General features: G+C 52.9%; 8 protein-coding genes across 8 annotated transcripts; 4 read left to right on the plus strand and 4 right to left on the minus strand.

The window, feature by feature from the left end:
- Positions 1 to 48: 48 nt before the first annotated feature.
- On the minus strand, positions 49 to 4,075 carry E0L32_010400 (uncharacterized protein; the record flags this gene model as incomplete). The annotated part of the gene is made up of 9 exons (XM_031133014.1): positions 49 to 308; positions 364 to 716; positions 778 to 973; positions 1,832 to 2,005; positions 2,079 to 2,288; positions 2,350 to 2,828; positions 2,886 to 3,228; positions 3,285 to 3,797; positions 3,856 to 4,075. The coding sequence occupies 9 exons, from the start codon at positions 4,073 to 4,075 to the stop codon at positions 49 to 51; spliced, it is 2,748 nt and encodes a 915-aa protein (XP_030989656.1).
- A 1,415-nt stretch (positions 4,076 to 5,490) lies between these two features.
- On the plus strand, positions 5,491 to 6,943 carry E0L32_010401 (uncharacterized protein; the record flags this gene model as incomplete). Its single annotated transcript, XM_031133015.1, has 5 exons — positions 5,491 to 5,802; positions 5,866 to 5,970; positions 6,036 to 6,557; positions 6,607 to 6,802; positions 6,861 to 6,943. 5 exons carry the CDS (start codon positions 5,491 to 5,493, stop codon positions 6,941 to 6,943), a joined length of 1,218 nt encoding a protein of 405 aa, XP_030989657.1.
- A 1,320-nt stretch (positions 6,944 to 8,263) lies between these two features.
- E0L32_010402 (uncharacterized protein) lies at positions 8,264 to 10,551 on the minus strand (the record flags this gene model as incomplete). The annotated part of the gene is made up of 3 exons (XM_031133016.1): positions 8,264 to 9,904; positions 9,965 to 10,309; positions 10,369 to 10,551. The coding sequence occupies 3 exons, from the start codon at positions 10,549 to 10,551 to the stop codon at positions 8,264 to 8,266; spliced, it is 2,169 nt and encodes a 722-aa protein (XP_030989658.1).
- Positions 10,552 to 11,855: 1,304 nt separating this feature from the next.
- E0L32_010403 (uncharacterized protein) lies at positions 11,856 to 12,504 on the plus strand (the record flags this gene model as incomplete). The annotated part of the gene is made up of 3 exons (XM_031133017.1): positions 11,856 to 12,083; positions 12,182 to 12,344; positions 12,425 to 12,504. 3 exons carry the CDS (start codon positions 11,856 to 11,858, stop codon positions 12,502 to 12,504), a joined length of 471 nt encoding a protein of 156 aa, XP_030989659.1.
- Positions 12,505 to 12,712: 208 nt separating this feature from the next.
- Positions 12,713 to 16,452, minus strand: E0L32_010404 (uncharacterized protein; the record flags this gene model as incomplete). Its single annotated transcript, XM_031133019.1, has 4 exons — positions 12,713 to 14,428; positions 15,277 to 15,467; positions 15,522 to 15,829; positions 15,884 to 16,452. 4 exons carry the CDS (start codon positions 16,450 to 16,452, stop codon positions 12,713 to 12,715), a joined length of 2,784 nt encoding a protein of 927 aa, XP_030989660.1.
- Positions 16,453 to 17,899: 1,447 nt separating this feature from the next.
- E0L32_010405 (uncharacterized protein) lies at positions 17,900 to 20,155 on the plus strand (the record flags this gene model as incomplete). The annotated part of the gene is made up of 3 exons (XM_031133020.1): positions 17,900 to 18,066; positions 18,167 to 19,232; positions 19,286 to 20,155. The coding sequence occupies 3 exons, from the start codon at positions 17,900 to 17,902 to the stop codon at positions 20,153 to 20,155; spliced, it is 2,103 nt and encodes a 700-aa protein (XP_030989661.1).
- Positions 20,156 to 20,278: 123 nt separating this feature from the next.
- On the minus strand, positions 20,279 to 23,179 carry E0L32_010406 (uncharacterized protein; the record flags this gene model as incomplete). Its single annotated transcript, XM_031133021.1, has 7 exons — positions 20,279 to 21,052; positions 21,114 to 21,349; positions 21,406 to 21,839; positions 21,896 to 22,470; positions 22,529 to 22,759; positions 22,822 to 22,969; positions 23,028 to 23,179. The coding sequence occupies 7 exons, from the start codon at positions 23,177 to 23,179 to the stop codon at positions 20,279 to 20,281; spliced, it is 2,550 nt and encodes an 849-aa protein (XP_030989662.1).
- Positions 23,180 to 23,787: 608 nt separating this feature from the next.
- On the plus strand, positions 23,788 to 25,641 carry E0L32_010407 (uncharacterized protein; the record flags this gene model as incomplete). The annotated part of the gene is made up of 5 exons (XM_031133022.1): positions 23,788 to 23,992; positions 24,059 to 24,584; positions 24,637 to 24,709; positions 24,762 to 25,275; positions 25,340 to 25,641. 5 exons carry the CDS (start codon positions 23,788 to 23,790, stop codon positions 25,639 to 25,641), a joined length of 1,620 nt encoding a protein of 539 aa, XP_030989663.1.
- Between the last annotated feature and the right edge of the window lie 170 nt (positions 25,642 to 25,811).

The following is a 25,811-nucleotide window of genomic DNA, read 5'->3' on the forward strand; positions in this document are numbered from 1 at the left end:
TGTACTAGGATGGATTTGATTTGTAAGTCGTTTGCGCAAACCCGATCTTCAGGACCTCTTCGCCCAGCACCCTCGAAGAAATGGTTCCATCTGCAGCGGCTCAATCTCGGGGAACATCTCATCCAGACTGGTTCCCTTGATATCAAACACTCCAGATACCATTCCTATCATCATGGTACAAATAATACTGTTCAGTTCTTGCTTGCCTCCTGGGAAGTAGCCGTAACACAGCTTGTTTGAAGGAAGCTCAGTTGTGTCGCCGCCCTTGAGCTTCTCAAGAGCATCAAAGCTGATATCGAATTGCCGTCCTAGAAACTGTGTTGATAGCTAGATCGGGTAGTACTCGTCGGTTGATTCGCATACCTGTAATATCTTCGGCCAATCTGACCAGGTCTTTAAGCACGATTCTCTGCCCTACGATGGCAGACTCGCTCGGCCACAGCTCGTCGGAGAGTTCCAGGAGCTTGCTGACGTATTTGGCTACATCACGCGTATGCGTAAACACAACTGTGTCTGTGCCGTCTCCTGGCAAGACCGCTCTGCCAGCATCCAGGTCCAGGAGAGCATAGAGAGGGTGCAGGTTTGTCTCCGCGAAAGGCAGCCCCATATAGTCCATGAAAAAGCCATTTCGGACCAGCGTAAATGTCAAATGCTGATGGCGGCGGAGCTCTTGCTCGGCCTGCAGAAACAGGTGGCGAAATGGGTATGGCATCTGTCTAATATCATTTGGCGTTAATAAAAACACATCTCTATGGTCGGAGTAGGGAAGATTAGTACTCGGCGGGAGAATGATAGTCGATATTGAACTCGCTTGGTAAGAATCTCTTAACGGATCCCGACTGGGCCGCCGCGCGGATGAGGTTGATCTGTGAGTCTGCTGCCCCTGGCCATTGTAGGTTCAAAGTGGATATGACTGTATCAATCTCGTGATGCCGCAGGACATCTCGAACTTCAGACACTAGTGCATAATCGACTGGAAGAATCGCAAGTGAGTTGGAATCAGCGCTCAGAGAGTCTATGCTCGCTTTCGCCTGCGAGTCTAATGTCAGCACCAGACTCGCCTAGACTGAATTCTTCTGGGTCTAAACTGTTGACCTGCCTTTCTGGTGATCACGTAAATGCGATGGTTCGGGTTCCGTACCAACTCCTCCACAATCGTCCTGCCTAGATCTCCGGTCCCCCCTGCAACTGCGATAATTGCCATACTTGTATATATTGGATTTGGCGTGGAAGTTTGTCTTAGCACTGCCGCCATCAGTTGCCTGTCACTCTTTCGAAAACATCGACTGCGACATAAGGACATTTGATGATATCCGAGCGGTCAAAGGTGGGAAACGGCATCGGCGATTGCGGACGAAGCGGAATCCGGACTCGGAGCACTAAAGAGTGGCAACACAACCAGCCGCTTTCCGATCCCTGTCTTACTGCCTCCGCCTAACCGAGTCTATCTATACTTGTAGCCGGAACATGGCCGGGGTGATCTCGAGGAGGGGGAAGAATGCGAATTCGCAGGTTCATGATAGCCACACCTTTGGAAATGCCTGATTACGTTGCAGGAAAACTATGATGCACGCTACCGTTATCACTAGGAGCGTTTCGGGCCGTTGTAAGGGCAGTCGCACAATTAAGAACGGCAAGTCAAGTGTATATGGGTCAAACTGCATTCAATCAAAGCACTAGGTAGGCTGAACCCCTTCCCCTCCATATCTAACACCTATTCGCGAGGCTTTTGGTTCCCTTTCATCGACAAGAAGGTTGTTTTGTGTTGCGGTGCTGAATTAAATAGAATTATCCTCAAACCACTTCTCTAAATCTCTGGTGAGAAACTGACCGAGCTCAAGCCCAAACTCGTCCTCCTTGATCGCGAATGGAGGTGTTTGTACTGAGCAATCCAGAGCAGTGTCCCCGCTTATTTCAGTGTCGGATCCAAACAGCGGCAAGGATTGCGCTGCTTGGACTTCGTCGGAGAGTGTTGGCTGACTCGATGTTGATTCTATGGAGGCGGCTGACAAGCGTCAGGATCAGCACATACTGCGAAATGAGTCTAGTAATAACTACTAGATCACCAGGGTACTCACCCCAGGACACTGTAAATTTTGATAGCTGTTTCAAGTAGTCTACGCATCGAATCAGGATTGGATTTGAGGCGTGGATCTTCGTGAGGGCCTGTTGAGATTTGTCGATGTATTGCGTGCCTCTATTCAACCTCTCTACTTCACTCATAGCTCCTGGTCCATGTTCGTCAGGGAGGAGAAGACTCGCGAAAACGGCGAGGGCTGCATTGAACACTTCAGGACTGTGAGTGACTTGACTGTTGGCAAAGGGAATTGATGAAGGGGTTGCTCATACCGTAATAGACGTTAAACCACCAAGCCCCTAGCAAATTCCTCCCCAGCCCGGGTCTGTGGAGGACCGAGTGCACTATGTCAATGATCTCTTCGGCGGCGCGCACACAAGCCCGTTCAAAGGCTGTGTGGACGCCTACCTGAAAGAACTGAGCATTGGGAGATCCTCGGGACTTCCAGCTATCGTCTTTCAATGATTTGGTGAGGCAAGGCCGGTACAGAAGTAGACGTGTGCTCAGATACCTCAAGGACAAGACCAAGTGGAACTTTTCGAGTATGGGATCTTTTAAATCGTATCCCAAAGGCAGTGAATCCGAGGAGCGAAGTTGAAGATCTGGAGGCAGAGCACTCTGCCATTCCGCAAGCTGGATCTCAATTTGGATAAGGTGCGTTGCCATCTGTGTTTCGAGAAAGGGTTCGTCGCAGCCCAGGTTATGACCATACAAGGTACCCATGATCTTCCAAAGAATTTTGTACAAGGCACTATTCGGTTGTAAGCAAGGGGATTTGAAAGCATACAAGTTTTGTGGGGAAGCTTACGCCGTTGCATTATAGAATGCAGTGCTTATCTCGTCGTGAATGTGAGGTAACGCTGTGAGTGCGCCGCACCGTGGAATTGTCCTCGCCGGCTCAAGCTTCACATACTCATCAGGGATTGCACTGGGCCTGCCAAACGTCATACTCAGACTCCTGTCAAGTATGACGCAGCCAAACCATGCTCTTTTCCTCATCTCCTGCTCCACTGTGGGAAACTTTGACATCGCATCTTTCGAGTGCAAGCCAATTGACAATGCACCCTTCACAGCTAATCCGTGCATGGACCAAGCCTGTACCGACTTCTGAGTCCCTTGGAGATACATGCTTGTGAGCAGCAAGTACTGAACTGTCGGTAACTATGTTAGTTCCTCTCATATCAACCGAGATCTCGCAGAAGCCCACCAGTTTCCAATGTTGTGCCTCGGAGCATTTGTGTTTTGCAAATCTCTCGTGCCCGTCGGTAGTAGGTTTCTGGATCATCAAGACCACCGACTCGGACGTCTTCTTCGGCCGCTGATTCTGTCCGCATGGCCATGGCAATAATCATGTTGAGAAGTCCTAGCCAGGTCCTACGCATGTTATTTCTGTAGTTGCCTTGCCGGACTCGTTCATAGGTTTCTAGGAATGTCTGTTCGTGTATGAAGGGGAAGAGTAGACCAGTTCCAGAAAAGTATATCTGAATCCATTTAAGCGTCTCGGTCTCCGGCGGAAGTAGGTTGGCAGCTGGCACGGCGTCTTCCATTGTATCGACATTGCCTGGTGAGCCTGGTGACATGAGCCGCGGGATTTGGATCAATTCCGGCTCGTAAAGGCCAATGTCAACGCCAGGTGCAATGGAGTGAAGGTCGTAGACCCTCTCCCTCTTGGCGATTGCCCGAATTATATGCCTCATGAAGGCGATATTTGACGATGGACCTAATGAACCCATGAGTTGCGCCACCACGATTTAGGGGAAGGCAAGAGCTCGATTTACCGAAGAAGCCACAGTCCTGATCATCGACGAAGGATATTGCCATTCCGTCTGTCTTGCCGCCATCAGAGGGAAGGTCCTGGATATCCTCGACGCTTAAAATGACTACTCCAGGAGCAACTGCATCCTCAACGAGGGGCGTATCTGGATACCTCGTTTCACACTTTTCAATGTTGCGAATACGAGTATCGTGCCTTGCCAACTTTGCTTCAAGGACACTCATTCTATCCCTGAGGCTAGAAAATGCACTGTACAAGTGCTGGGTCAGTATTGGGGATACTAGGCCGACATAGTTTTGGGGACGGAACCGGTATCCCTACTCTTTAGGTAAGATGAGGTTTGCAGATGCTTCAGAAAACTCGTAAATGCATTCGAACCCCATCCGGCTGCATGTACTGCACCGCGGCTGTTTCCCGTCACACTAGGAATATCCGAGCCATCAGTCCCGTCTCATAAGTAATACGGGGAAGGAGAACAAAGGCAACGCGCTCGATGAGTGGATGCCAGTGAGACCCTGACTTACACGGCACTTGCGCAAGCGGCAGGCAGAACAAGCCAAGGCGGTACGACGACGCTTAGCGGCACGTTGGCCCCAAGTTCCAGGTAGACTGTCCCCTGCCATCTCATGTTTCTCCAGCATCACCGTGGAATCTCGATCCTTCAACGTCTTGTTCATCTTGCAGCACTCGCCTGGCCTTCAAGAGAATGTGTCTGGATGGTCCGTGCACGCCTCCATAAATACTAGGAACTGACGGAGTAACAAGAGACAGCATTTATCAAGAGCGGGAGCCAATGAATGGAGCCAATCTCTCACAGGCGAGTCCCGGCCCCGGAATCCGGCTGCCCAGCACTACCGGATTGTTGCACATATTCACGTCACGCGTGGGTTCAACACGTAAAGAAGCAACCAGCCTTCCAATGATAAACCTATCCAACACACCGGGACTAGTTGAAATTCGTGCAAAGATGACTCGTATGCCTCTATGCGAACAGAATGCTGTTCTTCGAGACTCAGATTCCTATTTCGGTCCCTGGAACAAGGTGTTGTGACCTGCCCCACTGCCCCAAAAGCCTGAAAGAAGTTAGCGTTTTGAGAATCTAGACCTCTGGAGAGCTGGTAGTCAAGCCACAGCTGCTTCACAAACCTGCCCGAATTCCCATCATGATGACATTCCTTTTCTAGAATAGTGTGCAAGAGCCCATTCTCAGCATTACGGGAAGATCTGTATTGGTGAATTGCCGCAGGCTAATGCTGGGTGATTGTTGGTAAAGAAAGAGCCACTGTGAATATCGGTAGGTCCTGAGGATGTATTGAGCGTACCATGTGTCTGTTCGACATAATTCCCTAATTCCTGATTGGTCTCTCAATAGGAATGGAGTGCTTTAGGGTCGGAAATGCCACAAGACTGGATCCGGCATTTCCATGGTAGTCACTGGGCCGAGGATGTATCGGGGAGCCGGGGGCGGGCGGGTCGGGATGCTGCCAGAATAGCTCGGAATACCCGTTCGCCAAAATCAACAATACACATGTGCACTACATATTGAATGATATATATTTTGAAAGACTGCGCTGCACATGGAGAGAGTATAGTCTCAGATACTCGATACTACGAACACAGCCTCAGTACACAACGCATCATGCCGTCTCAAACCAGCTGGCGGGAACTAGACGTGGCTGTTATCGGAGGCGGCATAGGAGGCCAAGCTACTGCCACAGCCCTGCGCCGCCAGGGCCACAGAGTAACAATCTATGAGCGCGCAGACTTTGCTGGCGAGGTTGGAGCTTCCATTTCTTGTGCCGCGAACGGAACCCGTTGGCTTGAGGAATGGGGTGTCAATATCGCGCTCGGCGATCCCGTTATCCTTCGGAACTTGATCAGTCGCGACTGGAAGACTGGCGAGGCTATAAACGTGTACGACTTGTCAGATTACAAAGAGAAATGGGGATATGTAGGATATTCTTGTTAAGGTATGAACGTTGTTCCAGGGGCACGTTGTCTGACCCACGAATAGGTATACAACATGTTCCACCGACAGTATATGCACCGCATGCTTATGGATAGTGCGCTCTCGGAGAGCGGTGAAGGGAAACCAGCGAAGCTTGTGGTCAACCATAAGGTAACTCGCGCCATGACTCTTCGGTCAAATGGAGTGTGTGTATCATTACTGACCAGCCCACCTAGGCCCAGGAGATTGACCTTGAAACTGGAGAGATTACCTTCACCAATGGCAACAAGGTAACTCATGACCTTATCATCGGGGCTGATGGCATCGGGTCAGCTGTTCGGGTTGCCTTGGGCGTCACGCCCAACCGGCGGCCCGCTACTTGCACATGTCTTCACGCCAACGTTGATACCGACAAGGCTGTCAAGCTGGGGCTGGTCGACTATTCTAAGAACAGCGCGATTGAGTATTGGGGTGGCTACAACACCCATTACAAGATTGTGCTATCGCCGTGCAATGGTGGGCGGCTCTTATCGTACTACTGCTTTTTCCCTCGAGAGGCGGGCGATTTGACCGCACAGACTTGGGACCAAGAGGCCACTGTCGAGGAGCTGTTGGCTCCCTACCCTGATCTGGACCGGCAAGTCTTTAAACATCTCGAGATTGGCTATGAAGTCCGGCCGTGGCGCCTCTGGATTCATGAGCCGTACCCACTCTGGCAGAAAGGCCTGGCATGTATAATGGGAGATGCTGCCCATCCTGTACGTTTTCCTACCCAGAGACTGGTGTTTGCATCTAACTCTAGACCAGATGATGCCAGACCAAAGCCAGGGCGCATGCCAGGCAATCGAAGATGCGGCTGCCCTCGGACTTGTGTTTAGTAAAAAGCACTTCCAGGGCGATATCCGCGAGGCTCTCGAAGTCTATGAGCAGGTCCGCAAGCCTAGAGCTACAAAAGTCCAAGCTGCATCTGCGAGGGCTAGGGAGAACATCAACGAGCGAATCGGTAACTCTACACTGCACCACCATATGTTTAGACCGAAGGCTAATTTATAACAATGCAGGGTTCTCCAGTAATACGAAACTCCCGGTGTACAACGTCTCAGACGAGGAGAGCAAGCTCACAATTGAGGAGATGAATCTGTAGGTTGCAAGCATTTCGAACATGTGTGGATTATTCAAGCGCTGACTTCTTGGACAGGTACAACATGCATGATCATGTTGATGCAACCTTTGCATCGCGGAGAGGAGATAAGAATTGAATTACATAGGAGACATTCGAGATTAGTGATTATGTGAGGTAGATGTCAGTCTCTTAGTTAAACTCATTCTCATTCTACAGACATGAGATACTGTTATCTTTCCAGTTCCTAAGTCCTAAGAGAGGTTGTATGTTGCCCACGCAATTGATGTGTGTATCCAGCCGCGCGAATAGTTCCACAGGTACGAGGAAAAGTTGGACACTTCATCCTTAAGGTAAGTTTACTCTATTCACAGCCCAGTGGCATCATTTCCGCACAAGAGCTAGGGGGGAGACCAGCCTATCTCTTGTCTGGCGGACGCAATTTTGATAAGGGCAGATACTAAGAGGGTAAGGACTAGGTACAATTGTCAGGGATCTTTGTGTAAGCCTTGTGAGCAGCCGTAGCTGTAAAAGCCGCGTAACCACGACTCCCGACGATATCACTTCGGGATTATCTTGGTGCATCCACCGCGATGAACTATCGGCAACCTTGTTGGGTTTGAAGGCTTCCGGCGCAAGCAATGCACATGAATTACTCGTTGTACCTTAGTCAGTACTCCGTACATGAAGCACGGGCTTTCGGAGAGCACGGAGTCCGGCGGAACGCCTATCTGTGGGGCAATTTCTGGTGTCGCCCAGTTCGGACCCGCCTGGCGTGAATGGAGTAGATAGCCCCGGACCAAGCATGCATGCATTACGGAATGATCCTGCCGAGTACAGTATTGCGGCTAATCAGGTATTCCTATAGCAGAATTGAAAGAAGCACGATTAGCAGAGATGGAAGGATGGAGATCTGGTCGCTTGTTCCGGTGATAGGAACCTGTTGTGAAGTCCGACACCACCCAACGATCGATCCAGGGTTGGACATCGGTTTGATGTGAAGTCGACATTTGCCACTACTGGTGAGCATCTGGATACATCTTTCCAAGTGACAAAGACATTCAACTCGCTCTAACGATACGTGACCTGGTTGCCCCAGTCCAACGACAGCCTTGACCTTGTCCCCTCTGACTGTGAAGTCACTACTATTTTCATTCATGGAGATAAGATGAAATGAGGTCGACGATTATTGATCCTCCGATTGATTTACGTCCAGTTTGCAAGGCCAATTGCTCTCCTAGACGCAAATAGTCTTAGAACCGTTACCAGCAGGCCGACCCGTTCCACGGGGTCAACTCCATTACACAAGTGCACGCATGTCTTCTCCTCCCTCACCACTGCAGTTTAGTAAGCAACCTGCGTGCTCAACCCCTGCAGCTCGCGATCCCAGTTCCTATGCATCGCGATCGCGTGGAAGAACTTATCCGTAAATTTCTTGCCGTTCTTGACAATATCCACCACCTTTGACAAGCTGTCCGTGTTGGGATTGCCGAGTGTCACCACGCCGTACGACTCAACCGCCTCCTCGGAGCTCGAGACCTCGACCGCGGGCAGCGAGACGGCCGTACGCACAAACGAGACCGCCTCACCCGTCGCGCCGATGGCCTTGAGGTGCCCAAAGGCCTCGCGCACCCAGTGCAAGGCGCGGCCGTTGCTGCTTAGCGCCTTGATGGACTGCTCGCCACCGGGGATGAAAATAGCGTCCACCATAGTGCTACGGAAGCCCTCGAGGTGGTGGTCGGGCTTGACGCTGGCGCCGCCGCCGGCGGGCTTGATGGCCGAACGCCTCGGCGCGATGACCATCGGGGTCCCCTGCAGCGCGCCGATCGCGCCGCGGACGGCGGTGTACGAGACTGAGTCGAAGCCGTCGGCGATCAGGATGGCGACGCGGCGCGTGGCGATGGTGGGCTTGGCCGGCAGCAGGTCCATCTGCGACAGGTTCGGCGCCCTGCGGCCGTGGTTCGGCCGCCCGGCCTTGTCGGGCACGGTGGCGCCGACCATCTCGGCGACGCTCTGCGCGAGGCCCAGGTCGATCTCGGCGAGGCGCTGCGCCATGCGCTCGTAGACGACCTCGTCGTCGCAGTGGTCGAGCTCAAAGGCCAGCGCGCTGGTCAGGTGCGACCTCTCCTGGGGCGAGAGGCTGTTGAAGAAGAGCTGCGCCTGCGCGACGTGCTCCCGGAACTTGGCGCTGCGGGCGCGCTTCTTGATGCCCGCGACCTTCTCCTCGTAGTCGACGTACGACGTCTTGCTGTCCTCGGGCGCGGGCGGGACCTTGGAGAAGCGGTTGGGCCAGTAGTTGGTCGTGCCCTTGTGGATGGCGTGGCGCATGGCGCCGTCGCGGTTGAAGTTCATGACGGGGCAGACGGGCCGGTTGATGGGCAGCTCCTGCCAGTTGACGCCCAGGCGGCTCAGCTGGGTGTCGAAGTAGGAGAAGTTGCGGCCCTGCAGCAGGGGGTCGTCGGAGAAGCCGATGCCGGGAGGCACGTGGGCGGTGCAGAAGGCGACCTGCTCCGTCTGCGGGAAGTACTCGTCGGGCATGCGGTTGAGCTCGAGCTCGCCGATGTACTTGACCGGGACCAGGTCCTCGGGCCACACCTTGGTGGCGTCGAGTATGTCAAAGTCAAAGTCGTGCTCCTTGGCCTCGGGGATGACTTGCACTCCGAACTTCCACTTTGGGAAGGCTCCGTTCTCGATGGCCTCCTCGAGGTCCTTGCGGTGAAAGTCAGGGTCCTGGCCTGCAAGTTTTAAGGCCTCATCCCAGACGAGCGAGTGCACGCCGAGCTCTGGGGTGAAGTGGAACTTGACAAAGGAGCGCTCCTTCTTGGAGTTGACCAGTGTGAAGGTGTTCACTCCGAACCCCTGCATCATGCGGAAAGAGCGCGGGATACCGCGGTCAGACATGGCCCACATGAACATGTGGGTGGCTTCGGGATGGAGGAACTGGAAGTCCCAGAAGTTGTTGTGTGCAGATTGTGCTTGTGGCACCTTTCTTTTAAGTTAGCATACATAGCAGTATCAGGAAGAAGGGCGTGCACATAGTCTCACCTCATTGTGCGGCTCAGGCTTCGCCGCGTGCACCATATCAGGGAATTTAATTGCGTCTTGGATGAAAAATACGGGGATGTCGTTCCCAACGATGTCCCAGTTGCCTTCTTGGGTGTACATCTTGACTGCGAAGCCTCGGACATCACGAACGGTGTCGGCACTGCCTCGTGAGCCGAGGACAGTGGAGAAACGCACAAAGACAGGGGTCTCGCGTGATGTGTCCGTGAGGATGGGAGCGTAAGTGAGGTCCTCAATGCTGGTGTGCAGAGTGAATCGACCGAATGCGCCGGCACCCCGGGCATGAACTACCCGCTCGGGGATGCGCTCATGGTCGAAGCGGTGAATCTTGGGGGAGATATTGGTCAGGACAGACGACTAGCATGGCGAAGATAGATTATGCATACCTTTTCACGGCCGAAATTGTCTTCCATCAAAAAGGGCCCCTGCTTGTCCTCGCTGTACACCTTGAGCCAGTCATCGTTGTTTGTCTGTGGGACACCAAAGTCAGAGGTGAGAGTCGTCTTGTCGGTGGGCTCCTTCATGTCACGCTGAAGATCAGCGAGCTTGGCGCCTTGGGAGGAGCTCATGACGGCGGCTTGGGCAGACTTGAAGGTATCAGTCAATTTCGATGCCATTGAGTACGCTAATATGAGGTTGTCACCAATGTGAGGGACTGCTGAGGAGCAATTGCTTGAGAAACAAATGCGTGGGTGACAGCACTGGAAAAGTAAACATGAGCACAGCAGCAGCACGGCACAACATGGGAGCTTATAAACTGTCCGACGATCACAGGTCCGGAGTAAAACGCCCGGGACCTAGCAACAAGTTAGGTATTGCTCAGGACTTACACAAAAATGACAGATGGGGCGCGTCATTGATGTAAGGAAATGCAACCCATGAGGATTTAGCTCCACTAGTAGTAATGCGTTTCAGATCCATTCAATCAGCATTGTGGGATTACAGACCTTAAATTGTGGCAGGCGGGGTAAGTGGTTGCGAACGACCAAGTCCGTATAAATACGTGGTATGAATGTGTGTTGCGAAGAGCGGGCAGGCCGTACCTGAGACAAATCGTCGAGGTCATGATGCGCTAAGAGTGATGATCCCCTGGGAGCGGCTCAAGCTGGAAAAGAGGGGCATATGCGCTCGCCTCTCCCGGGAACGGGATCAGAGAGGAACAGCGGCTGTCCAAGCGGAGCCATTCAACGGCTCCGAAATGGTAATCATGTCTACGTAGCCATATTGACAGAGCAATACATCTCTGAGGTGTGCCAGGGCTTTGAAGGAGCAAAGCTAATAACATCTTCAGATCGACACGGCACCTAAAGCTGGCATCAGAATAGCCGAGCTCAGAGCGAGACAAGATTACTCAAAAGCTCTCTCTAAGCCCCTGGGGCAGTCCTGGTCCTCTGTAGAATCTTCCTCTTGACTTCCTGCTCCTGCAAAGACAAGGGTTTTTTGCAGTAATCACACATGCCTCTGGAGCCCACCACCCCTAAGATGTAAGATGAGAGCTCTCCAAAAACAAAACACTATTTCACACAGACACCTACACGTGAGAGAACTGCATTTGTCTCACGATGGCACAGTGATTGATCGTTTCTCGTGATTGAGGAGGCCAGGGGTTTCAAGGTCATTGTCAACCCTAACCCTGCGTCTTGTCGCCCAAAAGGGTAATGAGCTCGACAAGGTGCGCATCAAGTCGACGTCATCGCCGCCTGGCCACCCCCACTTGCCACTACGAGCAGAAAGCTAGAGCTAGAATCATCCCATTCTGCCTCGACAAATCCCATCCCCAACACAAACAATCTGACAGCAGGCTCCATCTCTCGCCAAGCACCAGTATAGCAAAGCCGACAGACCACATATCTAGAGACAGGACTCTTACATAATGGACCCCTCTACTCGTATCCCCACCGCCACCTCGGTCGTCGAGTCCATCGTCGTCGAGGCGCCCCTCGCCCATGTCTGGCACCTCGTCAAGCTCGAGGACTTCTCCAAGTTCTGGTCCAAGCTCAACAAGAGCGAGTTCGTCAAGGGCACCTCTCCCGACACCGACATTATCAAGTGGTCCTTCAAGGATGGCACCGTCCTCGAAGTCAAGCAGGAAGAGCACTCGGTCAGTGCCCCTCACGTCACTCTTCCTCTTCTCTCATTGGGGATCACAAGCCCAGCAGCAGGCATCACATGAGCTGAGACTAACGCGCCGCGCTGCAGACTATCAACCACTACATCACGTACTCCGTCATCACCGCCGAGCCGAACCTCAGCTACTCGTCCTCCCTGAGCACCATTCGTCTCTTCCCCATCACCTCGGGCCAGCACGAGAACCACACTTTTGTCCAGTGGTCCGGCTTCTTCTCCAGCGATGCCGATGCCGGTATGCCTCGACCGTCTCCTTCCCCCCTGTTACCCTCATCGTCCGGATTTACAAAGTACTAATGCTGTCATCTATTACAGGTGTAATCGAGGATGGAAAGTACAAACGTCGTGAGGCTCTTGCTGACCTTGCCGCTGCGGCTGTCAAGTCTGCATCTTGAACCCTGGGACAACTTTGAGGTTTTCGTTGTCAATCAGACGCACCACAAGGTCTCTGATTTACCGCTAGACAGTCTGAATGGTCTGAGACGAGCTTTCTCGTAATCAAAAAGCAATCCTATCTTTATCAGTAAACATGTGATGCATTTCATATACCCTATTTGACAAGAAAACTCAATAGTCCTCCGTTGCAGTCTATCCAAGGTATTCTCACAATAACACACGGCGGGTGATCTCAAATTCCCAGTAGGGTAATCGCCGCAATTCCGTATCGGACACAACCTTCATGCGTACCGTCACGGACACTCGCCCGGGGCGGAAGCTCTCCAATACTATCTTCGAGTCCGGTTGTATACCCTGTCTGTCCATCTCGTGGAGCATCGCGTCTGGCGAATTCTTATCTGTGAAACCGCTGCTGGCGAGAGCAGTCAACACCGGGTGACTAATCAGCCTAAATTGGGCCTTGGGGATTCCCAGTTCCTCCCAGCTGTGTACAAAGAGTGCGAAGTGTGCCGAACCTTCCAGCGGGTACTCTTCTCCCAGTATTTCATCGGCATTCAGAGCGAAGCTTAGGAGCCCCCAGGTATTAGGATAATAATCCACGAGTGTACAACTTCCCTCGTCCCACCTACCATAAGGTTCTGCTGTGAGAATCGTTAGCTCGCGAGGCGAGTATCGGAATCGAACAACACTCCCCCATCGATTCATCACGTCGGACAGCGTCAATAAACCAATCTCCGTACCCTTGGATCCAGATAATTGTGTGGCAAGGTACTGGGTTTGCTTCATCTGACTCCACTTCCATTGAAGGTTCGTCTTCATGGGTTGTGGGGTTCCGCAATTGCGAATGAGTAGGTGCGGAGATGCTCGGACATACTGATTGATGTGAAATCTCCGGAGCTTGGTTAATAGACGCTTGCCATGTTCGTCGAAACAGCCGATAAACACTCCAAGGTAAAGCTCTGCTTGCACTGGATCGTATCGAATCCAAATGTGGTTGTTGTCGACCGCGACGCCCATGCTTGTAACAGAGATTGGCTGGTGGTGGTATTGACAGCGACCGCGTATTGCCCTCTCCGGGCCATGGCCGAAATAAGATGGGGATGTCGCAAGTACGCCGCTGCACACTATCTCATCCGGGGGCTCATTGTCCTGAGCTGCGGGTAGCGGTGCTGTCCATGCGAAAATAGACAAGTCATTGCTGGTCTTGATGATCTCCTCTTGCAGCCGAATAAAAGCCCTTGGCCCTTCGCCGTATAACAAGGGCATGTTGATGTTGAAGATTCCAAGCAGACAATATGCAAGGTCCTCTGGCCGCGTTGTCCGCCTGTGAGCTGCCCAGCTCATCTTCTCTGCCACTGGCAAGCAAGTAAGGTCGGTTGTGTGCTCGAGGACCGATATGTCTATCCTTGTGATGGTTGCTATCTTCTCCGCCAGTCGCATCTTGGAACCGCGGTTCTTCCAGCCAGAGTCATAAAAGTACAGCTTTGCAGGCGCGATAAGCTCCTGCAAAGTCCACCCTCTGGAGAACCATCGGCGGCGACTGGCAAAGTCATCTTCTAGCGACGACGTCGGCTGAAGATCTGACAGAAACGCATAGCATATCTCCGACTCCTGGTACCACATGAACATGGAGTTGATCGCTTCGGAAAGCTCTGCGCTGCTCCTCTTGTCGATGCAGCAGGTGTCGACCCAGGCGTATTGCAGGCCGTCTTTCAAAGCGAGTCTGCAGGTCTTCTTGATTTTCGCAAAGCCCTTCTTTGCTTCTCGTTTCCTGCGTGAACGCATGTCCTTGAAGGACACCTCTTGCTCCTCCCATGTGTGTGATAGGATGGCATACTTGGGTATCTCGGTTCCGATGAACTCCTCGAGCTCAAGAGTGGAGGCGTTGATGAGCCACATAATAGCAGTGATGACTTTGCTATCCTAAACAACGAGGAAAGACGAACGTGAGAGGAACGCATTGGCATGACATATCCAACAGCCTTGTGATCAATTGATGCCCAACCTACTTTGGTTGGGCTTCAGACACGTGATTGCAACCTGACCAATGATGACGGTTTGCTGCCTGGCTCAACGAATCAGTTTAGGGATACTATGGTCGAACGCAACAACCATGTTGGGTCAACATTGATCATATGATATGGAAGTAAAAAGACTAGAAAGTCAATATCCGTCGGGGGGTAGATTAGAGTATATTGCATGCTCTTCAAGCTATTGTCAGAGTTGCCTTGAGGGCAGCCCTGATTCATTTCAGCTCGCCTGCGTTGGTGTCTTTACTAGTCTGCTTGCATATTTGATTCTACAAAATGGACACAATGTGATACTATTCAGCGAGTCGAAGATCAGCGAAGTATCAGATCTATGGAATGGCTTATCCGTAAAGGATGTAGAGTGGCGATGCGTCTCTGGCTTGTGATTCGATCCGTTTAATAGTTACGTAGATTTCGAAACTCAGGCAAGAAGTAGAAGAGAACAACCAGAGTCCGTCTGGGCCCGGTGAACATGAAGCATTTTGATTCAGTTCTCCCGACAGTATCCTTATCAGTGGTAAGGACGCAAACATTCTCCTTAGACTCATATTTGGCAATTTTCCCACCAACCATCTTTTGGACAGAAAAAGGTAATCAAATCTTTCAGGCTTTATGGCCATATTCAATGATTACCAAGTTGGGATTACCAAGTTGGTGATGTCTATTGTCATTTATGCAAAAGTCTACCACCGAAGTTAGCGCCCAAAGAAGAATGCAGCTGGGAGCTATTGGTCCACATACCACTTTGATAGCCTGAAGAATGTTGGGGTAAGCGGTGTAGCTAATAACCACAGACTTCCCGGACAGATCATATTGCGCTTGCTGGGTCGGGCTGTAGATGAAAGGGAAGCCTGGAGCGTTGTATAGAGTGAACTGATCACTCCAGGGACCTTCTGGCTTGGGAGCCGTGCGGCCAACAACATAGGCGTACGCTATTTTTGTATCAGATCAGTGGCCCCAAGCACGCTGCAGTGTTGATTACTCACAGGTGTAGAGGTACAGGTACTGCTGAAGGTGCGGGTTCCACATGAGCTGGCCCTGTCCAGTCGAGCCTGACAGCAGCACAGCCTCTTTCTGACTAGGATTGTAGATTCGTGCTGAGGTGTAGGCCTTGCCGTTCCAGTACTCGTACTTGCTCAAATCCTGCTGGGACCCGTGCGGGACCCGGGCGACGTAGATGCCGTCGTAGAAGAGGGTTGTGTTGGCGCCGCCAAAGACGTAGACGTATCCATCCGGACCCAGAGCGGAGCTCTTGTCGCCCCAGTTGGGTTCCTTGTGGGCGTCCCACCAGTGGCTAATGATTTCAGTCTTTGAGCGGAAGTGAAGGTACGGAGGATCCCAAGCTTACTCTGCGGTACGTTGGCAGGTCGGGTAGGGCCCCGAGACGTCGACAATGGCAATGCCGCCGCCCACAATGTCATCGTGGACGGTATCAGGTCTGAAGTTCTTCAGAAAGTACAAGATTCCTTTTGTTTTCGAGTTGGGCATAGCAATCACATTCGTGATACCCATCCCGTACTGTGACTCGCTCTGACCCGGCTTGATTTCACCGGGGAAGTACCCACAGAACATCTCCGGCAGGCCCCTGGAATCCAGCTTCACATCAGTGATCTTGGTCGGATCCTTGGTGGCGTACGCTGCCGAGTTGGCGTGGAGCAGGACGCAAGGCGGAGTCTGGTAGTACCGGTCCTTGGCGGAGCCGTCGCCGCAGATCAGCGTGTCGCCGTACGAGCCGATGCAGACGTCTCCAACGCAGCCGGCAAAGCCAAGATCCCGGATGGTCTCGGTATTGGTGCTAGTCACATTGCCCAAGAACTTGACGGAAAAGGTGGGAACGCGTTTCTCCACGTACGCGGCAGAGCCGGCGGCGGCAAGCATAAGAGCCAAGATGGCACGGGATGGTGAGATGACAGACATTTCAGACAGGGTTGTGATACGATATATTTGGCACTTGAGCACGGGGGATAGAGGTTCTCCTGGAAGTTATCTCTAGGATGTGGCTGCCAACATGATCATAAATACACGCAACTTCTCGACATGAGCCTTTAACCATGGCCAGAAGGAGTGTTCGGAGCTCACATGTCAGTGATAGTCACGGGCGAGTCCGGGGATGCTCGTGCTAAACTTCAACGCCTCCTTCACCGGCGGCCCGTCCGGCACTCCCTTCCCCGCAGTCCAAAGGGAGAAAGCCCGATTGAGAACCGAAGGATCACGAGGGTCACGAGCCACGGATATGAGTGAGGTAAACATGTGGCTGTCCTCAATGAGGGGGTGGGTCGTCTTGTAGAGTCGAGCTTCCAGTTTAGGAAACCCCCGAATCTCCGAGTTGGAGAACTGAGCTACACCAAATCGGTCAGTCTTCTCCATGAGTGGCATGTTTCCGTCCGGCACCACACTGACGACCGAGCCCCGGGAATCTCCACGGGCCAAGTTGAACTTGCCCACGGAGGCCAAATTTCTACAGCGCTGACCCGAGCTCCGATAATACGAAGCATATGACCGCAACAGGCGATAAAGACCAACGAGCGAGGCATTGAATAGAAGTGTCCATCTTTAGGATCGTGCGAGCAAAGGCAGCGCATGATCGGCTTTTCGAGATTCAAACTTAGTTTGCGGCGCAGCACATTTCTGGCCAGAACAATTTCCCGCCAGCATGGTTTACCAAGCCGAGGTCTGGGATCCTGTGCAGGGCCTGGCGGGTGCCTGATTTCACTCAAGTCTCGCTGAAGTTCTCCTTGAAAAGATTCCTTCCTCTAGCTAGAAACTTTGGCGGCAAGTAACGGTCTTGATTGATCCATCTTCCAAGATATTGACTAGGATCAGGGCAAAAAGAATGAACATTAATGTTGCAGTTGGGGAATTAGAACTACTCAGAGGACCAGTAGTCGCATGCAGCGATCAGCCATCCCGTACCTTAACCCCTCTCCTCGGTCACATCTATGTCTTCATTTCCCCTCAGGCTGGGCCTAGTTGTGTCTGCAGGTACCGCACCGCGCCATTCTACCAGGAGTCAGTCACCCTCTCGAGATCTTCATTGACTTCAGAGCATCAGGCAATCACAAAGATGCTGTGGGGTTACTCGAGTGCGGAGGCACTAACAGAGCCTGCCACCCACTAATCAGTATATGCGTGGTCTCTCCCCTGAATCTGTTAGCATTGGAGGGAGCTCTGTTTGGACGGAAAACCGTCGCGTGCTATGCGTGATTATGGGGATCCGCCATTTAATGGCTGCATGTTTCCGTGACAGCCTTTTGCTTCCAACAATCGGCTTCCGGCACGCCTGTGTCCATACTTGATCTGGCCCACGATGACATTTCTTTCCTTCCGGACCTGAGAAGTATATGATCGAGCCGGCCTGTCGGCCATGATCACCACATTCGTAGGGCCCGAGGGCCCAGAGACGGTCGCCACGCGACTTGGCCGCAGGCGGCCCGCCGTCGCCCGAGCCTGCGCCGACTGCCAGCGTCGCAAAGTCAAATGCGACGGCCAATTGCCCTGCCACAACTGTCGCAGCGCGCATGTGACATGCCAGTATGTCGAGCGCCGGCGACGGACCGACAGACTGTAAGAATTTTCCCACCTGCGATTGCAAGCCATGCACTGTCCCATGGGACTGACATGCAAGTTCCAGAGCGCCCGCACCGAGCGATGCGGAAGACTATGCCGCCATTTTCAAGAAGCTGTTCGGCCAGATCCCGATCTCAGCTGTCCGGGACTGCTCCCGCGACCACCTCTTCCATCTCCTTGCCAATGCGGACGCCGAAGGAGCAACGCAGAGCTCGCCCCACGTGGCCCCGAACCCGGAGGCGATGCTGCAAACCCCGTCTACCTCGCCTGCAGTCAGCGAAGCTGTCCAGCGACTGCAGACGCTGGAGAACGGTGCTGTAGAAGGGTTTGAATGGGACGAGAGCGATGTCAATCTCCAAGAAGCTGCTGCGGATGACGTGAATGCTCTCTCGCTATCGGCCCATTCGCGGTCCTCCTTCCTGGGCATCTTCTCCGTCGCTGCGGTCGTTCGAGTCCTGGTCAAGGTTCTTCCTGGATCTATCCTGCAAGACAACGAAGCCCGACCTGCCAAGCTTGCCGACTCTGGCCCCGTGGAGTCGCCCACCTTCCACCAGCAACCCATCGATTCGGCGCCCCAGGTCTCGTATCACGAAGGCCAACGACTTATTGACGCCTATTTCACTCATGTGCACGTGTTCGCACCAATGGTCCACGAACCAACATTCCGGACTCAATACCTGACACGGAGTCGGCGAGGATCTCCGTGGATGGCCCTGTTCTACATGGTGCTCGCGCTTGGAAGCGTTGCCTCGTCGACGTCTGACTCCGAAGACGATATTATGTACTATCGAGCGGCTCAAGCCCACCTCGGCCTCGAAAGCTTCGGAAGTGGGCAGATGGAGACGCTGCAGGCACTCATCCTGATGGGAGGATTGTACCTCCACTATAGGAACCGACCCAATATGGCGTCGGCCATCATGGGTGCCGCAAACCGGATAGCGTCGGGGCTTGGACTCCACAGAGAGTTTCCAGGAGATGTGATGAATGCAACAACGATTGAGACAGAGATTAGGAGGAGAACATGGTGGTGCAACTACGTGCTAGACTCGTGGGGATCTACCACACTCGGAAGGCCGTACCATGCTGCCAAATTTGAGGTCAAGCCTCCTCGTAACCTCGTCGATGATCAGGTAAGCTCTTGATCGCAAGCAGGGCGAAGACTAGCGCTAACCAGATCTAACAGACAGGAAGAGAAGCGCCTGCCTTGGAGGCGACTGTCAACTCTCCGTTGATACACAACATCGCGCTTTGCAACATCGTAGGCCACATCCAGGCGAGGCTCCAGACCTCTCCAATTCTGGATTGGAAGGAGATCGGTGCCTACGACAAAATGCTGGTAGATTGGTACCAGCAGCTTCCCCCATTCATGCGATCGCCGAACACATGTCCCTCGTCATTGCAGGTGGTGCGAGCAGTATTTAACTGGCGGTATCAGAACATACGCATCCTCCTACATCGAGCGGTGGTCCTTGATGCGACGATTAGACAAATCCCATTCGCCAGTCTCGAAGCAGAGGAACAGAAAGCCGTCTCGCAGTGCCGGAAACTGGCGGCGGAATCAATCGAGAGCATCAAGAACGAATGGCGGCCAACCAAGATGTCCGGATGGAACGCCGTCTGGTTCCTCTTCCAAGCATGCCTCATCCCACTGATGGCATTGGCGACCGAATCGCCAGAAGACCCGTCATTTGCAACGTGGCGAGCGGAGGTTCAGACGGGGATATCTTTGTGCGAGAACATGGCGATGTGGAGTCTCGTGGGGAAGAAGACCAAGGGTGTTCTGGAGCGGCTGTTGCGGGGGACAGAACGGGGCTGCCGCGAGGCCGCAGTGGAAGCGGAGGCTGCTGCTGCTACTCTAGACCTGTTGCCCAACAACTTTGACCAATCCTTCTTTGCGAATGATTGGTCTGATGTAATGGGAGGCCTAGATTTTGCCGGCACGTTCGACCAAGGTTTCTATGATACGGCTGGTGCGCAATTTTCGGACGGGAGCATGTTCATGCCTGTTGCTCCCAGGGACGATGATGATCCGAAGATATTTCACGAAGGATAGGAAACTGTTCTCTAATTTCTTGCTCATGCGTTACATTCTGGGTTTCTCTGGTTTACTCTAAGGGTTGAGTTTTCTACAATATCAAACGTCCCATTCTCCTCAACTAGCCTTGCGATTCGGGCCTCAATTGGTCTGTCCCAGGTACCGCCAACCGAGTGGCTTGTCACCTGCATTCATACCAGTGATCTTGATAACCTGCTCATCCCCAGGGATGATGCTCAGAGCGGAGTCACTGAGCTTCACTCCGTCGCGTTCCTCGAAGACGAATGCCTTTACCGGCTTCTCCGCGCTAATCACAATCTCGCTATTCTCTGCACGAGAAGTGACTTGGATACCTCTGTCCTCGAAGGATAGATATTTGAGCGGCTGCGGCCAGTCGACATCTCGAGACACACATACCCCGTCGACCCAAAGCTTCGACGCGAGGACATGCGGCTCCAGCCCAGCCTCGACCACACCCTCAAACACCGGCGTCGTGCTACACGGCGCTACGCGGACGCCCTCCTTGAACCGCCGCTCCTTGATATCCTTGCCGGTAGCGATTGACACAAAGCGCAGCTCGACGTCGGCCAGCACCTCCTCTGTTCTGCCGCTGACGACCCAGAGGTCGTAGCTAAGCGCCTTGTTCGCGCCGCGATCGTGGGGCACGCACCAGTCGTGGATCTCGCGCCGGACGCCGACGGCCACGGGCGCGAGGGCCCGACCGATGGCGTAGTAGGCCGGCTTCTTGCGCAGAAAGTAGTCGACCACGGCCCAGGAGGCGCAAGGCCAGCAGTCGTTGAGCTGCCATACCAGGGCGCCGCCGCACCTGCGGTCCTGGCCCCACTGCTTGCGCCAGCCCGAGTAAGCGTAGGACATGGCGTCGGCCTGAGCAATCTGTGTGGTGTGGATGTAAGACTATGAAAGGGCAATCATTGTTAGCATGTAAAATAGACCGGTGATAGGAACGAGCTCTTACCTCTAGGTCGCCCACTGGTCTGAAGTTCTCCGAGAAATAGCCGGCAAGCCGTCGCTCCTGGCCATCAAACTTGTTGTGGAAGTCGAGCACGCGAGAGTGAGAATGCTGGTCGGCCGGATTTGGCGCAAAATATTTGACGGTCTCTATGTTGGGCAAAGACTCAACGCCAAATTCGCTCACGAAACGACCTCCTATCGTCTCGTACAGCTGATACTTTTCTTGCTTGCCGTGCCATACTAGATTGATGTTAGTTCTATAGAGACTATACGTATAGAATACAAACTTGACATACCATCCCATTCGTGTACATCACCTGTGGTTGGGTCGGAGGAGAGTTTTCCTTCTCCAGAGAATGGCGAGCTCGGCCAATAAAGCACATTAGGCGCCTCCTCTGCCATGACACCGGGTAGGAGATGCTCGAATATGTATCGAGCTGGGAATTCAGACTTGAGCCAGGACTCCGGGTCCTTATCATCGTAGTCAACCTTGAGCTTATGCAGCTCCTGAACTTGGTAGTCCTCGTTGTTGCCCGCGTAAATGATTATCGAGGCGTGATGTCGTAGTCGTTGAACATTGCACCTGGCTTCTGCCCGGATACTCTCCAGTATTGACGGAAATGTCGGATATGAAGCACAGGCGAACATGAAGTCTTGCCAGACCAGAATGCCCAGCTCATCGCAGATATCATAGAACGCATCATCTTCGTAGATGCCTCCTCCCCAAACCCTTTATTTCCAGAGTTAGCGTTCAACTTGGCTAGTTTTCCTGGGACTGCTACCCACCTGGTCATGATGTGGCCTGCATCAACCGTCATTTGAAGCCAGCCTCGATACCGGGCTGCAGAAATTCGTGTCAGGAAGCTATCGGCGGGAATCCAGCAAGATCCGCCGCAGAAAACGTCGACACCGTTGACTCTGAAGTAGAAGGACCGCCCGTGTTTGTCTTGATCCCTGACTAATTCAACCTTGCGAAAGCCGACCCTTTTGGTCACAGCCTCATCAAATGCGGTATTTGTCGTGCCATCGAGGGGCCTTGCTGAAACATCATAAAGAGGTTGAGCGCCATAACTGTGAGGATACCACAGCTTCGGGTTGTCAAGATGGAAATCCACGCTTGCCACACCCCCTTCCCCGACGGCCGCTGTCGCTTCAACCAATATCTGGCCATCAAATGCCACTTTGAACTGGACATGATCTGCGGGCCCGTCAACTCTCGCAAATACCTTTCCAGAAGCAGAGGCGAGTCCACTATCGACTTTGATGTCCGACCAAAGATCGTCAATCTTGGCCATATATGTCTCCAAGCGAACTGGCTTCCACGGCCCACAGCACATTAGTATTGGACCCCAGTCCCAACCCTGGAAGAAATTTGTCAGTTTCATACAGCTTGGGCTCCTGTATCTTGTGACTGCTCACATAATGGTACTGGGCTTTCCTAACAGCTAGCCGACTGGACTCCCCATTATGGGCGATGAAGTCGTGCTCAGGGTGCTGGCTTTGAATCTTCCGGCCACGGAGAAGAGCCGAATCAAAGTCAATGCTGAGGTGATTGGTGCCATCATGTTTCAAGACGGTTGTCACGTCTACAGTGTGGCTCAAAAACATGTTCTCACTTGTCAAGATCAACTGATTGTTGAGATACACGGACTTCAAGGAGTAACGTTAGCCGCTGAGACTGCTCCTCAAAGAAGAATCGAAGGAATGCTCACAGCATATGTGTCCAGTCCTTCGAACACTAGAACACTTTTGCACCCGCGAGGCGCCTTTGGGGTCGAGAAATCGACGCGATACGTCCATGACTTTTCAGCAACCCAGTCGGTTTCCAGCTCATTGAGCTCCAAAAAGGGATCCGGGATTCTTGCTTCATTAGCCAGTGATTCGCGATGAGAAGGGGCCGGTCTTCTCTCACACTTACTTGCCATTGTCCAGAAGGTCAAGATGTACAACGCTAGGCACGCGAGCCACCGGCAGCCATTGGTCATCCCCGCTGTCGCTCTGCTTGAATTCCCATCCTGAGCTAAGAGCCTCGACCAACCTGCCAGGCTTCTCATCTGCGCATGATCCCATCTTGATATGTTGAGTTTGACAAACGGTCAGAGTGAAGTTGAAGGAAACGAAAGTCTAATCACGCCCAGGTGACCATGACCAGCTCTCTGTTGTATTTGAAATTGGAACAGGCAAGGTCACATGAGAAGTATCAGATATCTACATGTAGAGCCTCAACGAATTCGTAATGCATTCGAATCCCGGCGTTTACTCCGCCTGAAGTCTCTCGATTCGTATGTTCACCGCGGGTGGAGCGAGACCAGAGTTGGCTGGTGGACTAAGCGAGTCCCGACCGGGAGCTCGGAGATCCTGATTAGGCAATCCCCGGCTGATGCCAAGAGGCTCTGGCTAGCCCCTCTCCACTGAAGAACAAGTCCTTACCTGTCACGCCGAACCATTCTCTCGGACCACTTCAGCTTGACTGACAGACATGGCATGCTCCAGAAACCCTGGACAGTCTGGGGAAGGGGTAAAGACGCTAGTGATCTCATGATTGGACTTGTTCCCAGACTCCGGGATCGCCTTCTTAACCTGCGCGTGCGGCGGTCTATAATACAACGTCAACTCGCTGGCTGTTCGCGTCAATTACAGTCTACCGAGTCCTCATCCTAAAAGCTTCCAACTCAAAAATGTCAACACCCAACAGCAAGGACAACACAATGTCCGAAGCAAGTCACCACAACGAAAAGACTGAGCAGGGGGCCGCGGTCAACGCGTCGGTCCCTATCGTCGCTGACGCGCTCCCCCATGAACACAAGCCCGACCCATGGGGCCCGGGCCATAAGAAGCTGTACCTCATGTGCGGTTTGGTGTATTTCTGCTCAACTATGAACGGTACGGAATACCGCGTCTTCGAATGGGGGAGGTTGATTATTTTGCCTCGAAACTGACATCTAGTAGGTTATGATGGCTCCCTTATGGGATCGATCAACGCGCTGCCAGAATACCAGCAGTACTACAACCTTGGCCCTGACGGCGCCACCTCCACTGGATTGGTCTTTAGTATCTTCCAGATCGGCCAAATGGTTGCGGCGTTGTTCCTCTGGATTCCCGACTGGAGAGGACGTCGAACTGCGATGTTTGTCGGCTGCGTCGGAGTTATCATCGCCACAGTAGTCACTACCGTCGCTCCAAACCTAGGAACCTTCATTGGCGGTCGGTTCCTGCTGAGCTTCTTCGCCACAATTGCGTACAACTCCGCACCACTCTACCTCGTCGAGATCGCCCCTCCCCTCTACCGAGGAACAATCGCCGGCATTTTCAACACTCTTTGGTACATGGGGTCGATTATTGCCACCTTTGCCGTCTATGGAGCCAACTTGCACATTCAAGGCAACCTCAAATGGCGGCTGCCGCTTTGGCTTCAGATGCTCTGCCCTGGTATTGTCTGTCTCGGTGTTTTGTTCATTCCCGAGAGCCCTCGATGGTGAGTCTAAAGCATTCTCTCAGCCAAACACGATACTAAACCAGCGTTGTAGGCTTGTCAGCAAAGGCCGCCATGAGGAGGCTCGAAACATCATCGTGGAGTACCATGCCAATGGTGATGCCGAGGTTTGTGAAGCATCTCCAAAGCCCTCGCACTAAGTCACTAACACTTGCTCAGCACCCCATTGTCGACTTGGAAATGAAAGAAATTGAGCACTCTCTCGCAACTGCCGGCGTAATCTCCTTCCGAAACTCGATTGATCTCCGCGGTCTATTCTGTTCCTCCGGCCGACGATACCGATTGATGCTTGTTATCACATTCGCCTGGTTTGGCCAGTTCAGCGGGAACAACATTGCCAGCTACTACCTACCCATGATGATGAACAATGTGGGCATCACATCTACCAACCTGGTTCTGTTGATGAACGCCATCTACGCCGTTGTCGGCTGGATCTTCGCTACAAGCGGCGCTCGTTTCCACGATGTGTTCGGCCGGCGAAAGATGCTCATGGGATCGTGCGCTGGATTGTCGGTGTGTCTCGCCATCGTTGCCGGCACTGCAGCCAAGTACGAGCAGACTGGTAGCACGCAGGCTAGCGCGGCCAGCATTGCCTTCATCTTCATCTTTGGTGCATTCTTCGCCTTCTCCTTCACACCCATGCAGCCCATTTACCCCGCCGAGGTCCTGTCCAGTAAGTTACATCCAGCCCATGCACCTCTTCGTTCCCACCCTACATCATATTCCAATCCGTCCAGTGACAGTGCTAACCTCCTTGCCACCATTAGACGATATGAGAGCCAAGGGCATGATGGTCTTCGCCATCGCGTCCGGCTGCGCTAGCTTTGTCAACACCTTCGCTGCACCGAAAGCTCTCCACGACATCCGCTACTGGTTCTACGTGTTCTTTGTGTTTTGGGATGTCTTCGAGTTTATCTTCATCTACTTCTTCTACGTCGAGACAAAGGGCTGGACGCTAGAGGAGCTGGATGACGTGTTCGACAGCAAGAACCCCAAGAAGGCGAGTCTGAGCAAGCCTGCCGCCCCAGGGTCGGCATGAAATCGTGCAAGGGTCGAAGAATGAGGGTGTTCAGCCTGATCGTCTCGACGATCTGATACGTCAGGAGAGTCGGGATGCAAGCCGAGAATATGATGCCCTACCCGACATATAGCTTAATCAAATTGTGGTAATTCCTATACACGCTAACCGTATCACAATCAAGCCTGACC

The sequence above is a fragment of the Thyridium curvatum genome (assembly GCF_004353045.1).
Source record: "Thyridium curvatum strain D216 chromosome Unknown NODE_83_length_185371_cov_79.390814, whole genome shotgun sequence".
NCBI classification, from domain to species: Eukaryota; Fungi; Ascomycota; class Sordariomycetes; order Thyridiales; family Thyridiaceae; genus Thyridium; species Thyridium curvatum.